General features: G+C 47.7%; 1 protein-coding gene and 1 long non-coding RNA gene across 4 annotated transcripts in view; one reads left to right on the top strand and one right to left on the bottom strand.

Annotated features, from left to right (window-relative positions):
- The window catches only part of LEF1 (lymphoid enhancer binding factor 1), a 113,935-nt gene extending 106,515 nt beyond the window's left edge, over window positions 1-7,420 (bottom strand). For 2 of the 3 annotated variants that reach the window (XM_037031846.1, XM_037031849.1), the window contains exons 1-3: window positions 6,787-7,420; window positions 4,216-4,282; window positions 2,626-2,759 (exon numbers count right to left, since the gene is read on the bottom strand). In XM_037031846.1, the coding sequence (XP_036887741.1) occupies window positions 2,626-2,759; window positions 4,216-4,282; window positions 6,787-6,999 (414 nt within the window). In that variant the 5' untranslated portion in view covers window positions 7,000-7,420. Of the gene's footprint in view, window positions 1-2,625; window positions 2,760-4,215; window positions 4,283-5,475; window positions 5,875-6,786 lie in introns of those variants that run through there. The other variant, XM_037031847.1, reaches the window with a different exon arrangement.
- A 5,160-nt stretch (window positions 7,421-12,580) lies between these two features.
- LOC118977108 (uncharacterized) lies at window positions 12,581-16,640 on the top strand. The gene is made up of 3 exons (XR_005064458.1): window positions 12,581-12,733; window positions 14,699-14,844; window positions 15,257-16,640. It is a non-coding gene; the product is annotated as an uncharacterized LOC118977108 (long non-coding RNA).
- The last annotated feature ends 1,856 nt before the right edge of the window (window positions 16,641-18,496 follow it).

Below are 18,496 nucleotides of genomic sequence, written 5' to 3'. Positions count from 1 at the left end.
AGATGCAGTAAACAGGCAGTTGTTTGTAATGCAAATTCCAGTAAAGGGATGCCTGGGCGCTGCTCCCACCTTGGGTCAAACACAAATGGTCACCCTGCTCCTGACACCCCTGATAAAAACCTGTCACCACCCACGTCGGTTACACAAACACTCCTGCTAAGAACCGAGTTAGAGAAGGCAGAAGTGTGGTTAGGGGTGATGGAGAGAGGCTGCCTTCCGGTGACAGTGTCCTGGGTCTCCGACACCTTAAAAACAGCTGTTAGATATTAAACACCAAAGATCACACTTATTTCGGTAGAACCTTAAATTAAAAAATTGGACATAACCTTGTGGTTAAATCAGAAAAGCTTCTGGAACGGTGCAAACTGAAAAATATCTGCAAGAAAATGTGCCTAAAATAAATCTGTCCTAAAATGTAACAGAATAAAGCAAAGCAGCAGATAAGAGAGTAGAGTAACTGTTTCCTGACCACACCCCTCTCTCCCCCACTCCACACCCACCAACATTTACTCCAGCCACAAATCTTTCCTAAATAATGAATGGGTGTTCAATTTACTGCCCTCAAAATTTCAATACATACACTAACAATACATACCTTCCCTTTTCTATCAAAATTTTTAAATGACTACTATATGAGGGTCGGAGGAGTTGGAGAGAAATACAATACAAGACAAATACAAGAAGGAAGAAACTGCTCATTGAAAGAAAAAAGAAGAAACTATTGTCAACATTAGTAGGGAACATTTATAAATACCAAAAGATTTTTATTATATTGTCTTTAAGATGTTTGAAAGAAGAAGTAGCTGCACTATGGAACAAATCCCCACAAATACTCATTAAGCATTAACTGTGTGCACAGCTTGGAAAAGTATAAGATTGTCGGTGGCTATTTTCTATTGTTTAACAAGTCAGAGAATATAATCTAGATTTGTTAGATCATTTGTTGTTCTGAAAAGCCTTGTAACAGTAATCTTCAATTACTCCTTACCTAAGACATATTCTCCACATTCCTCTAAAAAAAAACCCAACGAAACCAAATATCCTAGTTATAAAAGAAATATCTGGTATGTTTGCACGTTCAGTTCAAGAAACACAAACTCTCCTACAAATTTTAAAACTTGAGAGAAGCATTTATTTGGGGGCGGCTTCTAAATATTAAACTATGTTTGTTTTTATTAGTTCACTCACTTTTTAGGTAGGAGATTCATATTTACCACACAGTCATCTCTACCATTACATATTTAAAAAGCCTTTTAGAATGACATGTGAAATTGCTATCACCTAAAGCAACCACCATGAGATCTCCAAGATCACCATTGTAGCCATGACATGAAAACTAGAAAAATCTTATTTTCTACACAAAAGGTCAAATATCTGTTTGAAATCAATGGAAAAGTACAGATTTTACAGTGCCCACATAAAATAGCTATATTTCAGATACTTATAATTCCAACAACTGAGTACTGCGGATAATCAAGATAAACACAAATGCTCTTGTGACTATGAACCATTCCTCTTGGCAATTTTGGTGAATCCTCTTGACCCCAGAGTCTGTTCATTGAGGTATTAATGTCACTACTTTCTCCAGATGATTGTGGCTAATTTTTTCTTACTTAGTGGAAGAACTGGGCTAAGAAGGCAAACATCGTAGGTTCCTTTTTACTATCAGAATCTGACTTCAGGGAAGGCCAGGCAGAATGGAAAACTCTAATCCCTAAGACCCAGACATACATGCTTCTCCTTGGCTTTTAGGTGGTGGAGGGGGAGTGAGATGGAGTGAAGGTAAGTGTATTGATGGAACAGCAAAAAGCAATCCCCACTGCCACAGGGATAGTTCTCAGGGGGCACCCCATCACCAGCACGTCTCACATTCCCATTCTAAACATTCCCCTTTAGATGCTTGCTTTATATAAATGAGGTTTCTACTTCCCAGCAAAAGAGAAATACCATCAAGTAACAGATCTGGAATTCCTTACAGTGTTAATGCATTTGCACCACGCAGTAAATAATGTCATTGCATTTTTACAACTTTAAAAGTTAACTGAACCACACGATAAAAAGAACCATTTTCATAGGGTTATCTTCAAATGATATTTTCTCAACAATTGACAATAAAGTAACAACAGCTCATCCCAACTGGCATTAAAGAAACAATAGCTAATACAATACAAGGAGGACACTGTTTAGAAGCTGAAGTGGCATTCTGAATGTTCAGCTCCAAACGAGCCAGATTAGCTCTGATTCCGGGGAGCGTCAGGGCAGTGAAAGCTGTATGATACTTAGCTAACTGAAAGAGTAAATCATTTTTTCCCTCTCTTCAGCACAGCAAACAAAATACTCATAAAATTATAAATCTGTTGACTTCACTTAATTTCACGATAATTTGTGATCTGTTATTATTCATCTTAAGCCCATAAGCCAAAAGATAAAATTCCAAATACAAGACATCCAAGTTAGAACTCTTTTAAGGCGGCCATTCCTCATAACAGATCTTATTTAGCAGTGACTGGTCATATATAATAAAAAGCATTTCCAATGTGTTTAAAACAACATTTTGCCAAAATACAAATCAATTTCCTCTTCTGAAAATAATCTGCAACGTGTTAGAGATTGCATGTTACTCACTGTTCTTGGAATGGGTGGAGAAAGAGATCCATTTGACATGTATGGGTCATTATTCATATTCGGCATCATTATGTACCCGGAATAACTCGTGTAGGAGGGTCCCTTGTTGTAAAGGCCCCCATCTGGATGCTTCCCTGAGAGAATCCAAAGAACAATTGATGATGCACTGGCTTCCATTTTATATTACTGTTTTTTATTTGAAAATCAACTAGTTCCATGACAAATCAGGCCTTTCATAAAAGAGTTGTTTACAAAACATTGTAACTGAATTATTATGCTCTAGTTTAGATTGATAGTATTTATTCTCTTAAATGAAATTAGCAGGGAACCAGATGTTTTTAAAACATGTGTTTCAATTTACTACTACTACTGACTGGTGTTTTTACAAAAATAAGTGTTATCCATCTAATTTAATTTGTTCAGATACCAACAAGTTGAACTAAAAAAAGAGACACATGAAAGAACATACACAAACCTAAAGCTGTACTATATTAGGCCATCTAGCTAATCACACACATATATATCTATACACTTAAAGTTACTCTCCACCTTATAGGCAAACACAAAAATCCTACCTGTGCTTCTAGATTTCTAGAAAATCTCTATATTTTACTGAGGAAGAGAGCCGTAACTAGTACATGAGGAATTACCCAAATTTATAAGGAGTAACTTCAGTAGCTTAATTTTATGTGCTACTCTTACATCATTTTGCCAAAGCAATTTGCATGTGTTCAGTATATACATTTCTTCTCTTTAACCTGTATAACTACTTTGTAGCTCAGCAAGAAGCCTGATATTATAGTTCTCTCCCTTCTTCTCTGGCTGACACACTGTACGTACAAACACCTCGTTCTGGTCAGGCCAATTGCAAATAATCAAAAAAGAACAGAAAAACAGACCATCTGACAAGGCAACCCTACAGATTCTTTGATTCTTTTAAAGTCACACAGCGTTCTCCTTAAATCTAAAAAATATATGTCTAATTTTTAAAGTTTTGAGCAAGAATAAAAAATGTGGAGGAAGTCACACTATCATGTTTCATATGCATAGCCCCTAATTTTACAAATGAAGTTTTATATTTTTATAAGTTACATTCTGCTTTACTGGGCATTCTGCTTTATTCTGTGCATTCTCTGTTTGCCTTCTCACTGTAAGTGGAAATAGCATTTTAACAAATGAAAATCCACGTGAAACTATTCATGTTAGAAAATAAATTGGTTTAGATTGTCACTCTTTAGAACAATGCAGGAACAAATGCTAAAGATCTAAGCCAGTTAAAACTGTAGGTAAAATAAGAAAAAGAGGAAAACTCGTTATTTCTTTTCCCCCTCCACAAAGAATCTGGAAGCCAAATGAAATCCAAAGGCCCCTAACTCATTCAAAGACAGTTTTAAAATTACATAAATACACATTAAAGATAAGCACTCCATTTCCTGGGTTCCTCCCCATTTGATTAAAAAGAGTGGGCACAGTCTTATCGCATCTGATCCTGTTTTTAAGGTGGGGGGACTCAAAACAACAAAATGTATCTACAATCACAAAGTGCACTTGTGAAGTGATTAAGGTGAGAGGAGTGGAATGAAGTCTTACCGTCATCAGGGTGTTCTCTGGCCTTGTCATGGTAGGACTCTTGAGAGGTTTGTGCTTGTCTGGCCACCTAGCAGCATAAATCCGCACCCCCAAAAGAAAGAAAATCGCCTTAGAGTTTTTGTACTGGCAATACTAACACAAGCGTGTGTCCATTGGTAATGTAAAGGAGGAGGGTTGGGTGCAACTCAGTCACCTGTTTTAGCAATCTAAGAGGTGGAGGGTTAGGGCTAAGTACTAGAAAGCCTTTTTCTTTTCAACATGTATTTCTGAATCATTATTATCTTGCCCAGGAGTAGAAAAGGGATGGGTAATAAGAGGAAAAACAATAACAATGTAGTAAATTTGGGAAAGACCCACATGCCGCTCGGAGGGCTGTTTGCTACAATGCATCAAAGCTACTTGGATGCCTAATATGATAGGAGTTGGCGTTAATGCCGTTGATCATTTTGATAGCTTCTTCCACCACTGTTCACTTCCATCAAAGCTGATTAAAAGCACGCTGAAATATCGCTTTGCAACAGAAAATGTCATTTTAAATAAAAACAGGCCAACCACTCCCAGATGGGGGCTTAAGGCCACTGTCCCAAGCCAGACCCAGCAGGAGCTCCATTCCTTGTAACCTACCATGGCTGGTGGAGTGCAAGCTTACGAGAGAAAAGTAAACTGGTCTGTGGTTAAAGAAAGGAAAATTTGAGAGTCGGGTTACAGACATCTAAAAGGTAGCCCAGCTAATATCAGTTCTGGTAACCACCATCCACCCAGGCTCAACCACGTGCAAATCAGTGGTATTACCCTCTTCACCATCTTACTTGGGGTTGCCCCATGCCCATTTACCTCCAGGACCAAGACTGACTGAGCCCTAATACCTGGATTCTGGGCTTCAAATACAGCACCCTTCTCCCCAGGGCAGAAACACGCAGAAAATGTGAAACGGTGGCAAATTCACTTATAAAATAAGGAAGGAGAGCAACATGGGTAGGAAGAGAAAGAGCCTCCTCCACAAGTATGGGAGTTCGGCCAGAGTGTTTGGGTGTTTTTTTGGTTCTTTGGGCAGTCTTCCCCGACACCCCCAAGACTTCCTCCCCCTCAGTACATAGAGTCACAAAACCATTTAAATGGGGTTGGGTTCACCCTACCTCCCACTACCTCGTCCCCCTCAAATTGGTATAATGGGAAGAAAGATTCAGAGGTTAATGAACACCCTTATATGTTCTCCTTAGAACCCAGGTCCCATTCTTCCATTTTAAAATGCGTACTCACCCCTGCCATTGGGATAAAGAAGGTAACTCTGAGGTGTTCTTAAACGCGTTGTTTAAAACCCAAAATGCCCCCGCCCCCAAAACCACACGCTTTCTTTTTGGGGGCAGAAAGATGCCATTTAAGGAAAAAGGGTATATCCTCCAAGTTTCTCTGGAGGGAAGAATCGTTGGTGAAAGCATCTGAGGGTCAGAACGCTTCTACCGGATTTCCTTCAAAGCGTTTCCCCGCTGTTGAACTAGGGTGGTCAGTGAAGTGTCCGGTATCAGGGTCCATCCGCCCACCCCACCCCTTTCTGCAGCCCTATAGTGGCCTTAAATAGCCCTTCCGCGGGGTCCCCGCTCTCGGCTTTCTCCCGCTGGCACCCACGTGTCTCTATTTACTCTACTCGAGTTACCAGCGCTATTGCCCGCCACGGGCCAGGAGATCTGATAAAGCGCTTTCCACCCTCCCCCGAGTGGGTGCCCTGGCTTCCGCCCCATCACCACTCTGCTTCTCCTGTCTTCGGTGTAGATTGGAGGCCTGATCTGGGCCCAAACTAACCCCAAATGCAAGTGCTTTTTTTTTTTTTTTAAGCGACGCGGGTTGGAGAAATCTAGTGTTGCGGGAGGTATTGCAAGGGGGATGGCTCGGTTCCGCGGGCCCACGGCTCTGAGCAGTGGGCCTGGCGCTGGGACTCCGGTGGTCGCGGGGACCGGGCCCCACCTTGCCCCCGCTGCCGGGGCGCGCGCCCCTCGGCCGGCCGGCTTCGTATGAGCCCAGCTCAGTGGCGGTTGGGCCGGCCCCTCCTGTCCCCGGCCCACGCCCGCCTCCCCTTCCTCTCCGCCTGTGGCTCTGCTCGTCTCTACCTAAGCCTTTAGTGGTTTAACGCATTTTTGCAGAGATCTCTACCGAGATAACAGGCGCACTTTGTTTTCCGTCCTACAGCCAACTTCTCACTTCAGACATCCGCGCTTTAGAGCATGGCATCCTCTCCACGCCAGGGCCGCGTCCGAGGGACAAACGCTGTGTGTTAAAAGCCAGCTTCTCCGCCCCAAAACCAACGATTTAGCCCCTAACCCTAAACGAATCCACTTGGAATAAGTTTCCCCGCACAGCTCTCTACCTCCCACCCAACACACGCAGGCACACGCGCGCGCGCACACACATACACAAAGGAGGAAAGCTGACCAGGGGCGCACCCACACCCCAGCAAACGAGGGACCCACGAGGGACTGTCGCCGAGGCTGCGGGGTGCCTGCCCTGCCTCTCCCGCTTACCGCTCCAGCCCAGGACCCGCCACGCCCCTCGGCGGTCGGGCAGCGGCCCACTCACCTCGTGTCCATTGCCGGCCGGGATGATTTCGGACTCGTTAACCAAGGAAGACTTGATATCGGCCAAGTCGCCTTCCTCTTCGGGGTGACTGATCTCAGCGAAGATCTTCTCCTTCTGGGGGTCACCCTCGTCCTTGAAGGGAATCATCTCGTCCGTCGCGCAGAGTTCCGGGTCGCCCCCGCCGCCGCCGCCTGCCCCGGAGAGTTGGGGCATCCCGACCACTCTGCAATCTCCGCTTCGCTGGGGGAGCACTCGAGGCGACAGCAGGAAGAGAGGGGGTCAGCGAAAGTGGCGGGGCGGGGGGGAGGAAAGAAGAATTGCAAGGATGCGTGAGGCAAGAGTGGGCGGAAGCGAGGTCGGCTAGCGCGGGGCCGGCGGCCCGCAGCCGGAGCAGCTGCGGTGGCTCCGGAGCCCCGGAGGCCGCCTGCACCTTCCCGCTCCGCGAAGACTGACGCCTGCGCCCGCGCTGGAGGCCGATGGGCACCGGGCTGCGAGGGCCCAGCAGCCGGAGCTTCTGGGGCCGGTGGCGCGGCGCGGCGTGCTCTAGGCTCCGCTGCCCTGGCGGCCACCCCACGCCCCCAGCAGACGCGCGCGGAGGGCGCGGGTTCTGGCGGAGGCGCGACTCTCCAAAGTGCGGAACAGGGTCCTTCAGCGCGTCTCCACGCCGGATGCCGCCTTGGGAACTGGTTTTCCGAAAGAAAGGGAGAGCTGAGCAAAAAAAGGCTCCGTCTGACCCAGCGGCAAAGGTACAAGGAGAATCAGAAGATAACGAAATGTTCACTTCCTGGAGGGTAAGAATAATTATAATAATAATAGTAAAGAGCCACCCGGGTTGGAGATGTCCTCTTTAGAGCTTCTTATTTCCTTCCCTTTCGCTTCGGTTTTCCTTCTCCAGGAGCGTTTTTAATCTGCTAGTGGAGGAGGAGGAGGGGAAGAGAAAGAGAAGTTTGCCAAGAATAAAGTTTGTGCCGTCGAGCGCTGGGAGTCGGCAGTGGAGGGTACGGCGGGGTCTCGGGGAGTCACAGCAGGAGCCTCGAACCCAAATGCTTCTTCCAGGAGCTGGAGCCGACAGGCACACTCAGAGCTCGACCCCTCTTTGTTCCCGGCTCGAATTTCTCAGCCTAGCTCGCGGGCTGTCTCGCTCGCCGCTCTCCACGCCTCCGCTGGGCCTCCCTGTCAAAGCAAAGAGCTGTACCCCTCGTATTCTCCTGGCCAAGGGGAGGGGACGCCGCGGGCTTGGCCGTGTGCGGGATTCGGGCTCTTTCCCGCTCTTTGGCCTCTTTGGCGTGAGAGCACTCAGCCTGGGTCCCTCCAACGCGCCCAGCCCCGCAGGTGAGCGGCTGTGCCTCCCCACCGCTTCTCCTCCTCGCGCGCCTGGCTGGCGTTGAAAAGCTACCCATTTGCGTCTCCTCCTCCCCCTCCCATCCCCCGCCTCCAGCTCTCCTTGGCTGCCCGTGGGGGGGGGGGGGAGGGGGACCTCGAGTGGAGGTGGTGATTGAGGACTTTTTTTTTTCTTTTCCCAGAGCCTGTAAGACGAGTCCTAGTTTTAGGGTGTGTTTGTGTGTGCGCGCACGCGTCTTTGCGCGGGCGCGCTCGCGGAGGGAAGAATCAGGCAATTTGGCAGGGGAAGGAAGGACCGGACTCTTCTTGTTACTCATTGAAGACTCAGGCTTTGCCTGCGTGAAATGACAAAAAAACTCCCCGAATGTTTTAATTTCATCATCTAAGTATCTCTTTTCATGTTACCTCCTTCCCACCCCCTCCTCTGCAGTCTCACCCGCATCTCCTTGCTGCCTCCCTTTCTACCCCCGCCCCAGCCCCCCCGCCCCGCTCTGGCGAGGGGAGGAAGATGAAAGAGAAGCCGCCGCAGCTGTGATCGACACCACATTGATAGATGCTCTGACCGAGCGGATGAGGCAGGAATCGGACAGGGAGAAGAAGGGAAAAGAAAATATAACAGACGTCGTTCAACTCATGAGTGAACGGAAGCAAGAAGGACGAGGGAGAGAGTTGTGGCTTTCCTAAATGTAATGCCAAGGAACAAGGGATCACACGCTAGCAAAGATAAAATCTCCGGGCTTACCGAGAGTAATAGGACCAGGAAGAAAAAAACTGAAGATCTTAATCATCCCTTTTTAAATAAGATCTCTTACATTACATCCTCACCATGTGACGTACACAGAGAGTTTCTCTAGGTTTCTCCTGGATTTTCGGAATTATACCCACAATGTGTGGGAATGTCATAGAGGATGCAAAGCAACCGAGGGCGGAGGAAGAGAGGGTAGAAGGACCCAGGAGAGCCAGGCCGGTAGAGGCAGAAAAGATCGGCAATTTTTGGCACATCTGACTGCCTGCTCAAAGGGACCCTTGAAGTTGCAAATCCGAATCCAACCTCAAAAACTCTCCAGTCTCCACCATCTCTCTGATGCATTTTCTACAAGGACAGGACTTTTAAGGAGATGCTTTGTGAAAGTTACAGTATAAGCAAAGCTGAAGTTTGAAAACACATTGCATTTTGTTCCTTGGCTCTCAAACTCCTCTCAGTTAAAAATCCGGGCAAAATTATTATACTCAATACAGTAGCCATCTGTAAAAACCTCAGAACAGTAAACATGGGGCAGGAAGAAATGTGTCTACATCTCCCTTAATTTGAAAATAAGGAAAATGCTACAGAATCAGACTTTAGCTCTATGACACAGGAACAGTCAGGCCAAATCCCTCTTCTTTCCCTAAGAAGGAGTGTCTGCTGCTGCACATTGGTAACGATGCTCTAAATGAGCATGGAGAACTTCACCGACCGATGACTACTTCCTAGGGATGGGGATTTTCTAGGAAACGAATTTGAAAACTGTCATTTAAAGGGTTCACCAGGTCACTTAGAGAAGGGCGAGTGGTCATTCTCTAGCCCTTCTTTCTGGGGGCATGGGGCCGGTGAAGGGAACCAGGCAGAGTAAAACCTTAAAGCCACTTTGCAGAGCTGGCAGTGCTATGCCTTAGAGGAGAAGCATAAAATGACGATTCTGCTGCAGTGTGTCTACATGGCAATACTGAAGAGGTTGGAAAGAAACCCATTTTATTTTTTGGTTGGTGTTCATATGCAGTTTCCCTTGAGGTTGTGTACCAGTGTGAGTATAAGGTCCTAGAAATGGGAACATGTGGCTACGCCAGACGTTTATACCCTCTTTCCTGAAAGAAATGTGGGGAAGAGAGGGTAAAAAGTCCTCTCACAAAAGGGCCAATTTGCCGGCAGGGGAAAAAAAACTGGAAAAATGCAGCTTCACCAAAGCAGCCAGGGTAGACGTTCCTTTTCCTCAAACTGGAGGAGGGAGAGGGGGCCCACGGCATGGCCAGAAGGTAGTTTCTGGAAACCAAAAAAGGTGAAATGACGACCCCGTACCTTACCCCTGCGCCCCCTTCTCCCCCCGCCGCTCCGTTTAAGTGTGGCAACTCACTCGAGTCCCATTTTCTCTGTCGTGTTAATTATCTGGACTCCCTAAGACACTTGGAACTCAACTCTAGGTGTCCTGGAGATTAGGCACTCCAGAAGATGGAAATTTGAGGAACAATAACTAGTGGGGACTGTTTACTAAAAGGGTTGAGGGTGGTTGCCTGCCTTTAGTACTTGGCCGTAACCCTGGAAATCACCCAACGCCCGGCTCTGTGTGCGTGACTGGTTTCCTCCCCTGTGGCGTGCATGAGGTTGGCTGACTGTCCTTAGCATTGTTGCAAATGTCTTTAAAGGAGCTCGCTTTACTAGGAAACATTCGACCAAGTTTTCAAAAGCTCTGTCTGGGAAGGAGGTTGACATTTCCACACGAAGCCTGTCTCTCCCCGGAAGGGGGTTGAGGGCGCAAGAGGGGCGAAGTGGCTCTAAGGAGAGGGTCCTTTCTCCCTCCAAGCTGGGTGAAGTTCCAGGCAGAGGTATCTCTTTGGCCAGCAGGTCTCCTCTAGTTTGTGTGGGGGATGTTATCAACATACACAGCCGCCTCTTGGGGTGCAAGGTCCGGGATGTGGTGGGTGCGGCGCGGGAGAAACGCCGCCGCCCCGCCGCCCCCTTCCCTCGGATGTAGAGGCGGGTTGTTCGTGTGAACTCGAGCGAAGGACTGGAGGTTGGCTGTTGCAGGTTCACTCCTTCAGGATGTGGGTTTCAGGGGGCGTTTTGATGTGATTTAATTCCGACCGTGAAACAATTGCTAGGGGCTGGCTGGATTGCTGTTGGTTTTTCCCCTCTTGGTGGCTTTGGTTGGTTGGGGTTAGTTTGGGAGCGAGCGAACAGTGACTTGTTTTATATCAACACTTCCTATTGCGCGGGGCGCCGCAGGCAGGGCTGCGCGTGGGGGGCGAGGCGCCCACCCCACGCCGGAACCAAGGGAGGGGGAGCGGAGACGCGGCCCGCTGCCCAGAGGGCAAACTGGGCTCAGCTCCCCGCGGGTGCCGGCAGGGGAACTAGGAAAACGACCCCCCACCCACACTGGAGTCCACCCCCACCCCAGCGATTTTGCTGCCAAACCCAGTCAGCTACAAACACTAAAGCGAGTCCTTAATTACAGGGAGGAGAGAAAAAGCGCGGTGCCCTTCAGAGCCCTCTCCGCCCCCGCGGCCCCGAACCCCCGCCCCACTCAGGCTTCGGGTCTTCCCCTTTGTGTGGCCTGGACTCGCTCCCGGCGAGCTGCAACTTTGCTGGGACCCGAAGGAAGAGGGTGGCGGGGGCCCTCGGAAGAGGATGCTCGAAAGGAGAGAAGCGAGGGCGGAGGATGAGAACAACGAAGAATGGGACCACAGCGACGGTACTCCGCCCGGTACCCCGGCTTTTCCACTGCAGCCTCACCAGAGACCGAAAGCTGTGCGCACCTTCAGTTTAACGGACTAAGGGGAAAGGCAGAGGGGAGGGAAGCGGCAGTTTGTGTCCCAGGGGTTCTTCCGCCTCCTCGCCTCCAAAGACAAACAAACTCAACCCCCCCCACCCGCCGGGGCCACAGAGAACTCGTGGGACCGTAAAAATGTCGTTCCCAAATCCGGCCGCCTGCGGACACCCGGCTTCCGCCACCCAGCACGGACCGGCGGGTCCGCCCACAGAGCCCGCTTCAGGCCTCTGGGGGCTTCTCCCGCGTCCGGTGCGGGTGTGGATGCGGTGCGGGCCGAGCCTGGTGCCCTGGTCTTGCTGGGTCGCGGCCCCAGGGGCGCCAGTTTGGGGTCCCGGTCCTCCCACGGCCTTCGAGGGAGCGCCACATCCCACCCCATCATCCGTGGGCTCGCTCGCAGGCCCTCTGCCAACCGAGGGACACAAGGGCTCCAGTACCAAGGCCACTGGCAGACCCCCGACGGGATTGGCGGGGGCGGAACGCACTGCAGGGTGCGGGGTGCAGGCTGGACCAGGGAGAGTCCTGCCACGCGCCCTCCCTGCTCCGCTCCGTGATGGGAAGCCGCTCGCTCGGGGTCGCGCTCCTGCACGGAGCTGGCATTTCGTCTGGAAGGGGGGTCCCTGAAACGGAGTGTAATGGGAACTGGAACAAACTGGCGGGCCTCAGCACGGCTCGCCTAGGGCGCTCGGACGGCACAGCCTTCCCCCAACGTTCTGAGAACTTTCCTCAAGCGCCCTGACTTGGCTGAGGACAGGCCTCGGGCAGCCCGCGGGTGGCGCCGGGATCCCGCCCCCCCCTCCCCGGCGGGAACCCCCCACCCACCCTCGGCCCGGCGCTCGCGGGGCAGCGGCGCGGAGAGGCCGCCCGCGCGCCAGTTTCGCCTTATATCTGCGGAGGGCGGCGCCTGCGCGGGACCCGGCGCGGCGGCGCGGCCTTTGAAGTCCCGGCGGCTGCCGCTTTCATCCTTTCTTTTTTCCCTCGCAGGCCCCTTTGTGTGACTAAATTTGGCAAGAATATGGATCCGAGCCTGTCTTTCCACGTGTGCTCTCAGCTCCCAGCTGAGAAGGCCAAGGGTTCTCTTCCGGGTAAGGAGACAGGGAGAAAGATCAAAGAGTTTGGGGAGCTGGATCTGAAATGTGAATTGAAAATAAAAATCAAGCCTGGACACATTCCAGTTTCTAAAGCAAAACCAACCCTCAGCAGAGACCGTCTGGCTGGGACTCTCTTTCTCCCTCCGCTGCCTTTGCTCTCTCCCTTTCTTTCCTGCAACCATCCTTGAGCACGTGGAATAAAATAAAGGGAACATGGGGAAACACTTAGTTCCTCCAGATTTTGTTTTGCAGTAATTTTATTAAGGAAAATATCTTGTTCATAAGTACCGTTATGGGAAGCCGAATTTCTTCAGCCATAAATATTGTCTCATTTCAGTATGCCTCACACTTTCTTCTGCAGCCACATTTGGGAAGAGAACGTTGACACGACACGTGTGCACGTATTTACTGTGCAGAATGTTGCTTTTTTCTACACAGTACAGTGCCCCGCGTAGTTTTTCCCCCACAGAAGTTAGGGTCTGGAGATCCAGTGTTCATGTTATTTATTTTTTTATCAAAGCACTCCCTATCTCAATGGTCTCATTAATTTGAAGTCCTTTTATTGGCAGATTTCAGAAATCTTTTCCTACAGTTAGAATAGGACTAGAAAGTTTCTGTCTTGACGGTTAAACTGTAAGGCCCCTCTTGAAATGCTTCTTGAACAGTATTCTCCTGTTTTAGAAGTAACCAATATAAAGAGACAGTTTTGAAAGAGTGTAATGGAAAGAGTCAGAAATCCTGAGTTGGAAGTGGGCTTTGCCACTCCCTCCCATGATGTGATGGCCTTAGGAGAGACTTTCAACCTCTCCTGGACTCAGTTTCCTTCCTGCAAAATGGGTATGATGGCTGCCTACTTGATAAGATTGTTTTAAGAGTTCAATGAGATGATGCATGTGAAAGTATGCACAAATCTAAGGTGTTGTTAGTCCACAAAGCAACGATGATTCTTGAGGAGATCTGTAAGTTACAAAATAGGAAACTTCTAAAGCACTAGGAACCTTTACCACAGGGGCGGATGGGGACGGTGTCAGGCGCACACATCCACTGCTGTGACTGTCTCCACAACTGCAGCAGTGGTGTTACAAAGGCACCAGAGTCACTGTAGCCCCTTGTTACCGGGAGTGACTGTGATGAGAGAAAGACTATTCCAGGAAGAGAGGGAATGTGCCTTACCTCTGCCTCCTGTTTATGATGGGCTCTTAATGAACTGATAAATGGTTGAAGAAAAATGACGCTGAAAGTAGAATACTTTTTTGTGAGGCATTTGACACAGCTCCCAATAAGAACAGCCTTCATAGTCTGATGGCAACCTTCATAGTCTGATGGCCTATGAAAGGGATAATGTGTATACATGGATAAAGTCTTTCAAACAACAAATGTCCTATGAATACAGGGAGAGTGAGCAGAAAGGCATGTAAGAGGTGTTTTGGGGGGATTGTAAATCTCACCAGAATTTGTTGCAGAATAGAATATGATTGCATATCTCAGATGGAGGCATCTGGAGTTTTCAAGGCAATAAAGATTATGTGTGGCCAGGGCTGGATGGGAAGTGACGGGAGCGTTCACGTGTGTGGCACTTGGGGCCTTCAGTCCAGTGTGTTTCTTTCCCATGTCACCCTTTCTAGCTGAAGCTAACCCCGCTGACGAAGGCATTGCCTCGGGTCTACCTCTCCGTATACGTTTTCTGCGTGACCCGTGTGCAGAGCGGTGAAGTGGGAGTGGGGGCTGGTTCCCAGTGTTCTGTCCTTCTTTCCTGCAGCCCAAGGCTGCTCCGCCTCTTTGGGCAGCGACCCCAGACTTTGCAAATGGTGTTGGAGGGACTCCGTGGTCATCAGAGGGGAAGGCATTTAGGGAGAGCTTCTTTTTAAAAAATATCTTTCCCCAAGTATCTCAGATTAGAAGTGAACGCTGATCAAGTTCATTGATCAGCTTGAGTCTCCCTTTCACTGTTCTTTACAGATGCAGCCATTTTGAAATGTATTCTTGGTGGAAAGAAGAACATGACGAGGCACTGAGAGTTCCGTCTCCTTTGAGGGGTGAGGGGTTGGAACAGTGGAAAGGCCCTGAAAATACTCAAGGAAATCTTGGGTCCTCTGTTGAAGAAGGTAAGCCCTCCAAAGGGAGAGGCATGACTAAAGGATTTTCTTGTTGTTTTTTTTTAAATGTGTTTCCTCCATGGCTGTGGTAATGGAGGGGCTTCTTGAATGGTGGCAAAGGCACCTTCTAAGATGGATGGCCTCTGTAGCCTTCTCAGGCTTCCTGGGCTGTATAGTAAGAGCAGAGTCCTGGGCTCTGCCAGCCATGGGCCAGCGCCTAATCCCTGGTTGGAGGCCAGAAGCCCAACTATAGCCTTATTGCTGGAAGACCAGAGCAGTACCAACAGAGTCATATGGAGATTAATGCAGAACGAGGTCATTAGTTTCATTGTTTATCCAGTTACTCAAAGCACAGATTTGTGTAAACTTCAGCCGAAGTGGTTGCAGCCTGCCTTTGATGTGCGTGACCTGTACCTTTCAGTTCTCCGGGAAACTGCTTGGCTGACAGGAACTACATCCAGTACCCAGAAAGCACACCTTACACAGGCACAGTGAGACATGAAGCTGAACAATTTTCCAGTGAATGCCACCAAAGTAAATAAATCACCTGGAGGGTCAAGATTTAGCCTCCTTTTCATCAAGACAAGACTTAGGGGATGTCCTGTGATTGCTCTGTACTGGTTCTCATCTGAAACTGGGTACCTACTTTAAACCTTAATATATCTCTCAGAGGAGGGTCTTGGCCTACGTAACATGTGACCTTGAGGATGCTTTCTTTTTAAACATACTTCTGTCCATCAAAACAGACTTATCGACGGGGGTTATCTAGACTAATACTTACATTTATCCAAGACACAGCTTGTGTCTTACATGTACAGCTATGCTCAGTCTCAGAATTAGCAATTATGGCACTAATTCAGAAGGTAGACAGACAATGGAAATAGGTCAAGCTACAGAATTGTCATCTGGTTCAGCTAAACACTTTTCTTTGGCAAAAATAAAGCTAATCTGCCTGATCTGAATTTGACTTAAAGGTCCCGCAATCCTATTCTGCCTGTTGCAGATCTCAAGTCCACTTTCCTTAGGTTAAAATGGCAGAAAGCAGGAGACAGAGACAAATTATTATCTTATGAAGTTAGACAGTGATTTTTTTACTGCCATTTCAGATAACTCTGCAGACTCCCAAATATATTCTGAAGCTTCAATTATCCAGATATTTGACCTTTGCTGGTCTAATTCTCTGGATAATTTTTGGATTATTTTCCTTTGTATTGTAGGAACAGCAAATCTCTGGTGGCTGAGTCAGACAGACCTTGTAAAATCTCTCTTGCATTACTGCAAGCGGCCTCTTAGCTGGTCTCTGGCTTCTGCTCTTGCTGGGTTGCCGGCATGCCCATAACAGTCCACGCGTCGTAAGGCAGCCAAAGTCACCCTTCAGTATTTCCTAGTTGTGGTGGCTTCCAAGTTGCTACAGGAGTAGACTTCTGGCTTCCGCTCCCTCTACTCCTTGTTCACTGCTCTCCGACACTGCTGGCTCTCCTGCTGGCTCTCCAGTGTGTAAAGCATGCAGGTGTGTTTGTGCGCGCACACACGCACATACCCCCTTTGTCTCTTACTTGCTGTTGCCTCTGCCCAGAAGCCACACAGGACTCCCTCCTTCATGTATCTGCTCAGATGACAATTCCTTCTCAGACCTTGTTGTCTAACAGACAGTCCATCCCACTTCACCCTGATTCTGGGCACTAAATATTCTTCCATAGGCCTCACCTTTCTTCACTGTCACTGCCTGACAAATTTTTATACTTATTTATTTATTACCTTTCTTTCCCTCTAAAACATAAGTTCCTTAGGAGTAGAGACTTTTGTTGTATTAGGAACTTTTGTTCCTTAGGAGTAGAGACTTTTGCACCTACTGCCTACAACAGGCCTAGGTGCACAGAAAATAAGCAAGATACAATGTCTGTCTGGAAAAAGTCCAGCCATTGTTAATATAATGAGAATGGTTTGCGATGTCAGTGTAACCTGGCAGCCAAGGAGAGTGGACTGGAATGTGCATGTGTGAACTATGATGACTTCACTGTGCTAGTCAGTGGGGGCGGTAGATGCCGTGGAGTGAGCATGTGTACTGTGTGGCTGTTGCATTCAAAATGACTGAGGGAGCAGAGAATGAATCTGCATCCCATTTTTGCTTGAACATTCCTCCACAGCAATTACTGGGATGATTCAGAAGGGTGTGGCTGTGGGCATCTGGGGGTTGGCAGCTTCATCGTGACAATATATCTGCTCATGCAGCACATCTTGTGCAGAGATTTTTGGTGCAACATCAAATCACCCAGGTGACTCAGCCCCACTACAGCCCAGGTTTGGCACCCTGCGACTTCCTGCTTTTCCCAAAACTAAAATCACCTTTGAAAGGGAAGAGATTTCAGACCATCAATCAGATTCAAAACAATATAACGGAGCAGCTGATGGTGATCCCAACACAGGACTTTGCAGAGTGTTGTGAACAGTGGAAGAGACGCTGGGAGAACCGTGTGAGGTCCCAAGGTGCCTGCTTTGAAGGGGACCGAGGTGTCATTGTCCTATGTTCAGTGTTTCTTGTATCTTGTATCTTCTCCAATAAATGTCTCTTTTTCATATTGCATGGCTGTATTTTCTGGACAGACCTTGGTATGTGTTGAATAATGAATAAATATAGCCTTTGCCCCTCAGTTTCCTCATCTGTAACACCTTTCTTGTGGCAGATTACATTTATCTAATATAAAATTACGAGGCACATTGTATACACACTGAATAGGTTAGCAAGTATAATTGTGTTGATCAACGCTGTCAACAGAAATGCAATTTTAAATTAAAAAGCTAGAAAGACGCAGGTTAAATTAATTTTAATAATACATTTCAATTAACTCCAATATTCAAAATATTACCATTTCAATATGTAATTGTTATCAAAACTTATTAAAGAAATATTTTACATTGTTTTCCTATTAAGTTTTTGAATTTGGTGTATCATTTACTTCTAGCACTCTCGGCTCATAGTAGCCAAATTTCCACCCATCAGCAGCATGTATGGCCAGAGGCTACCATGTTAGACAGTGCAGCTGTAGCGGGTCAGCTCTTTCATGACAAGTTTTTGTCTGATCATCTTTGTAAGCCCCTTGCTACAGTTGCACTTTGCACAATTCTCTCAAAACAGTAGATGATCAAACATGTATCAAAGAACATTATAATGTTACATACTATTTTCACGGCAAATATAAACTTCCTTTCAACTTCATTGGAGGGTGAAATAAGTTTTTGAGCTAGCTTGAGACTGTAAAAATCATCTTAAATGATTAAAATAGTGCTTTGCACATAACACAGGCTCACTGAGTAGTTGTGGTTCAAGTGTGTGCTGAATAGTTTGAGTATTTTGATACAATCTTAGAAATCTATAAGGTGAAGATTTCCTATAACATATTTTCTAAAATGATTTTCTCCTCCCCTGCAAAACGGATACATTCCCTACAAGCCGTGTAGGATCAAAGGTTTCTCGAGAAACATAGAGCCTGGTGAGCTCCCACTCACACCCCAGGCTTTGTTTCCAGCTCTCCGCCTGTGCCACTTCTTGACCGCACGTGGGCCAGGAGGTGAGTCTCCTCCGTGCTGTACCTGGCTTTTTCAAACAAGGTGCCTTAATCAAGCACTCACCTTAGACTTAGGCAAATATTCTAGAGTTGCA

This window comes from Sturnira hondurensis, unplaced genomic scaffold, assembly GCF_014824575.4.
Source record: "Sturnira hondurensis isolate 20B ecotype Veracruz unplaced genomic scaffold, ASM1482457v3 Scaffold0021214, whole genome shotgun sequence".
Taxonomy (NCBI): Eukaryota; Metazoa; Chordata; class Mammalia; order Chiroptera; family Phyllostomidae; genus Sturnira; species Sturnira hondurensis.
The sequence above is the reverse complement of the archived record's forward strand: the minus strand, read 5'-3'. Positions and strand labels throughout refer to the sequence as shown.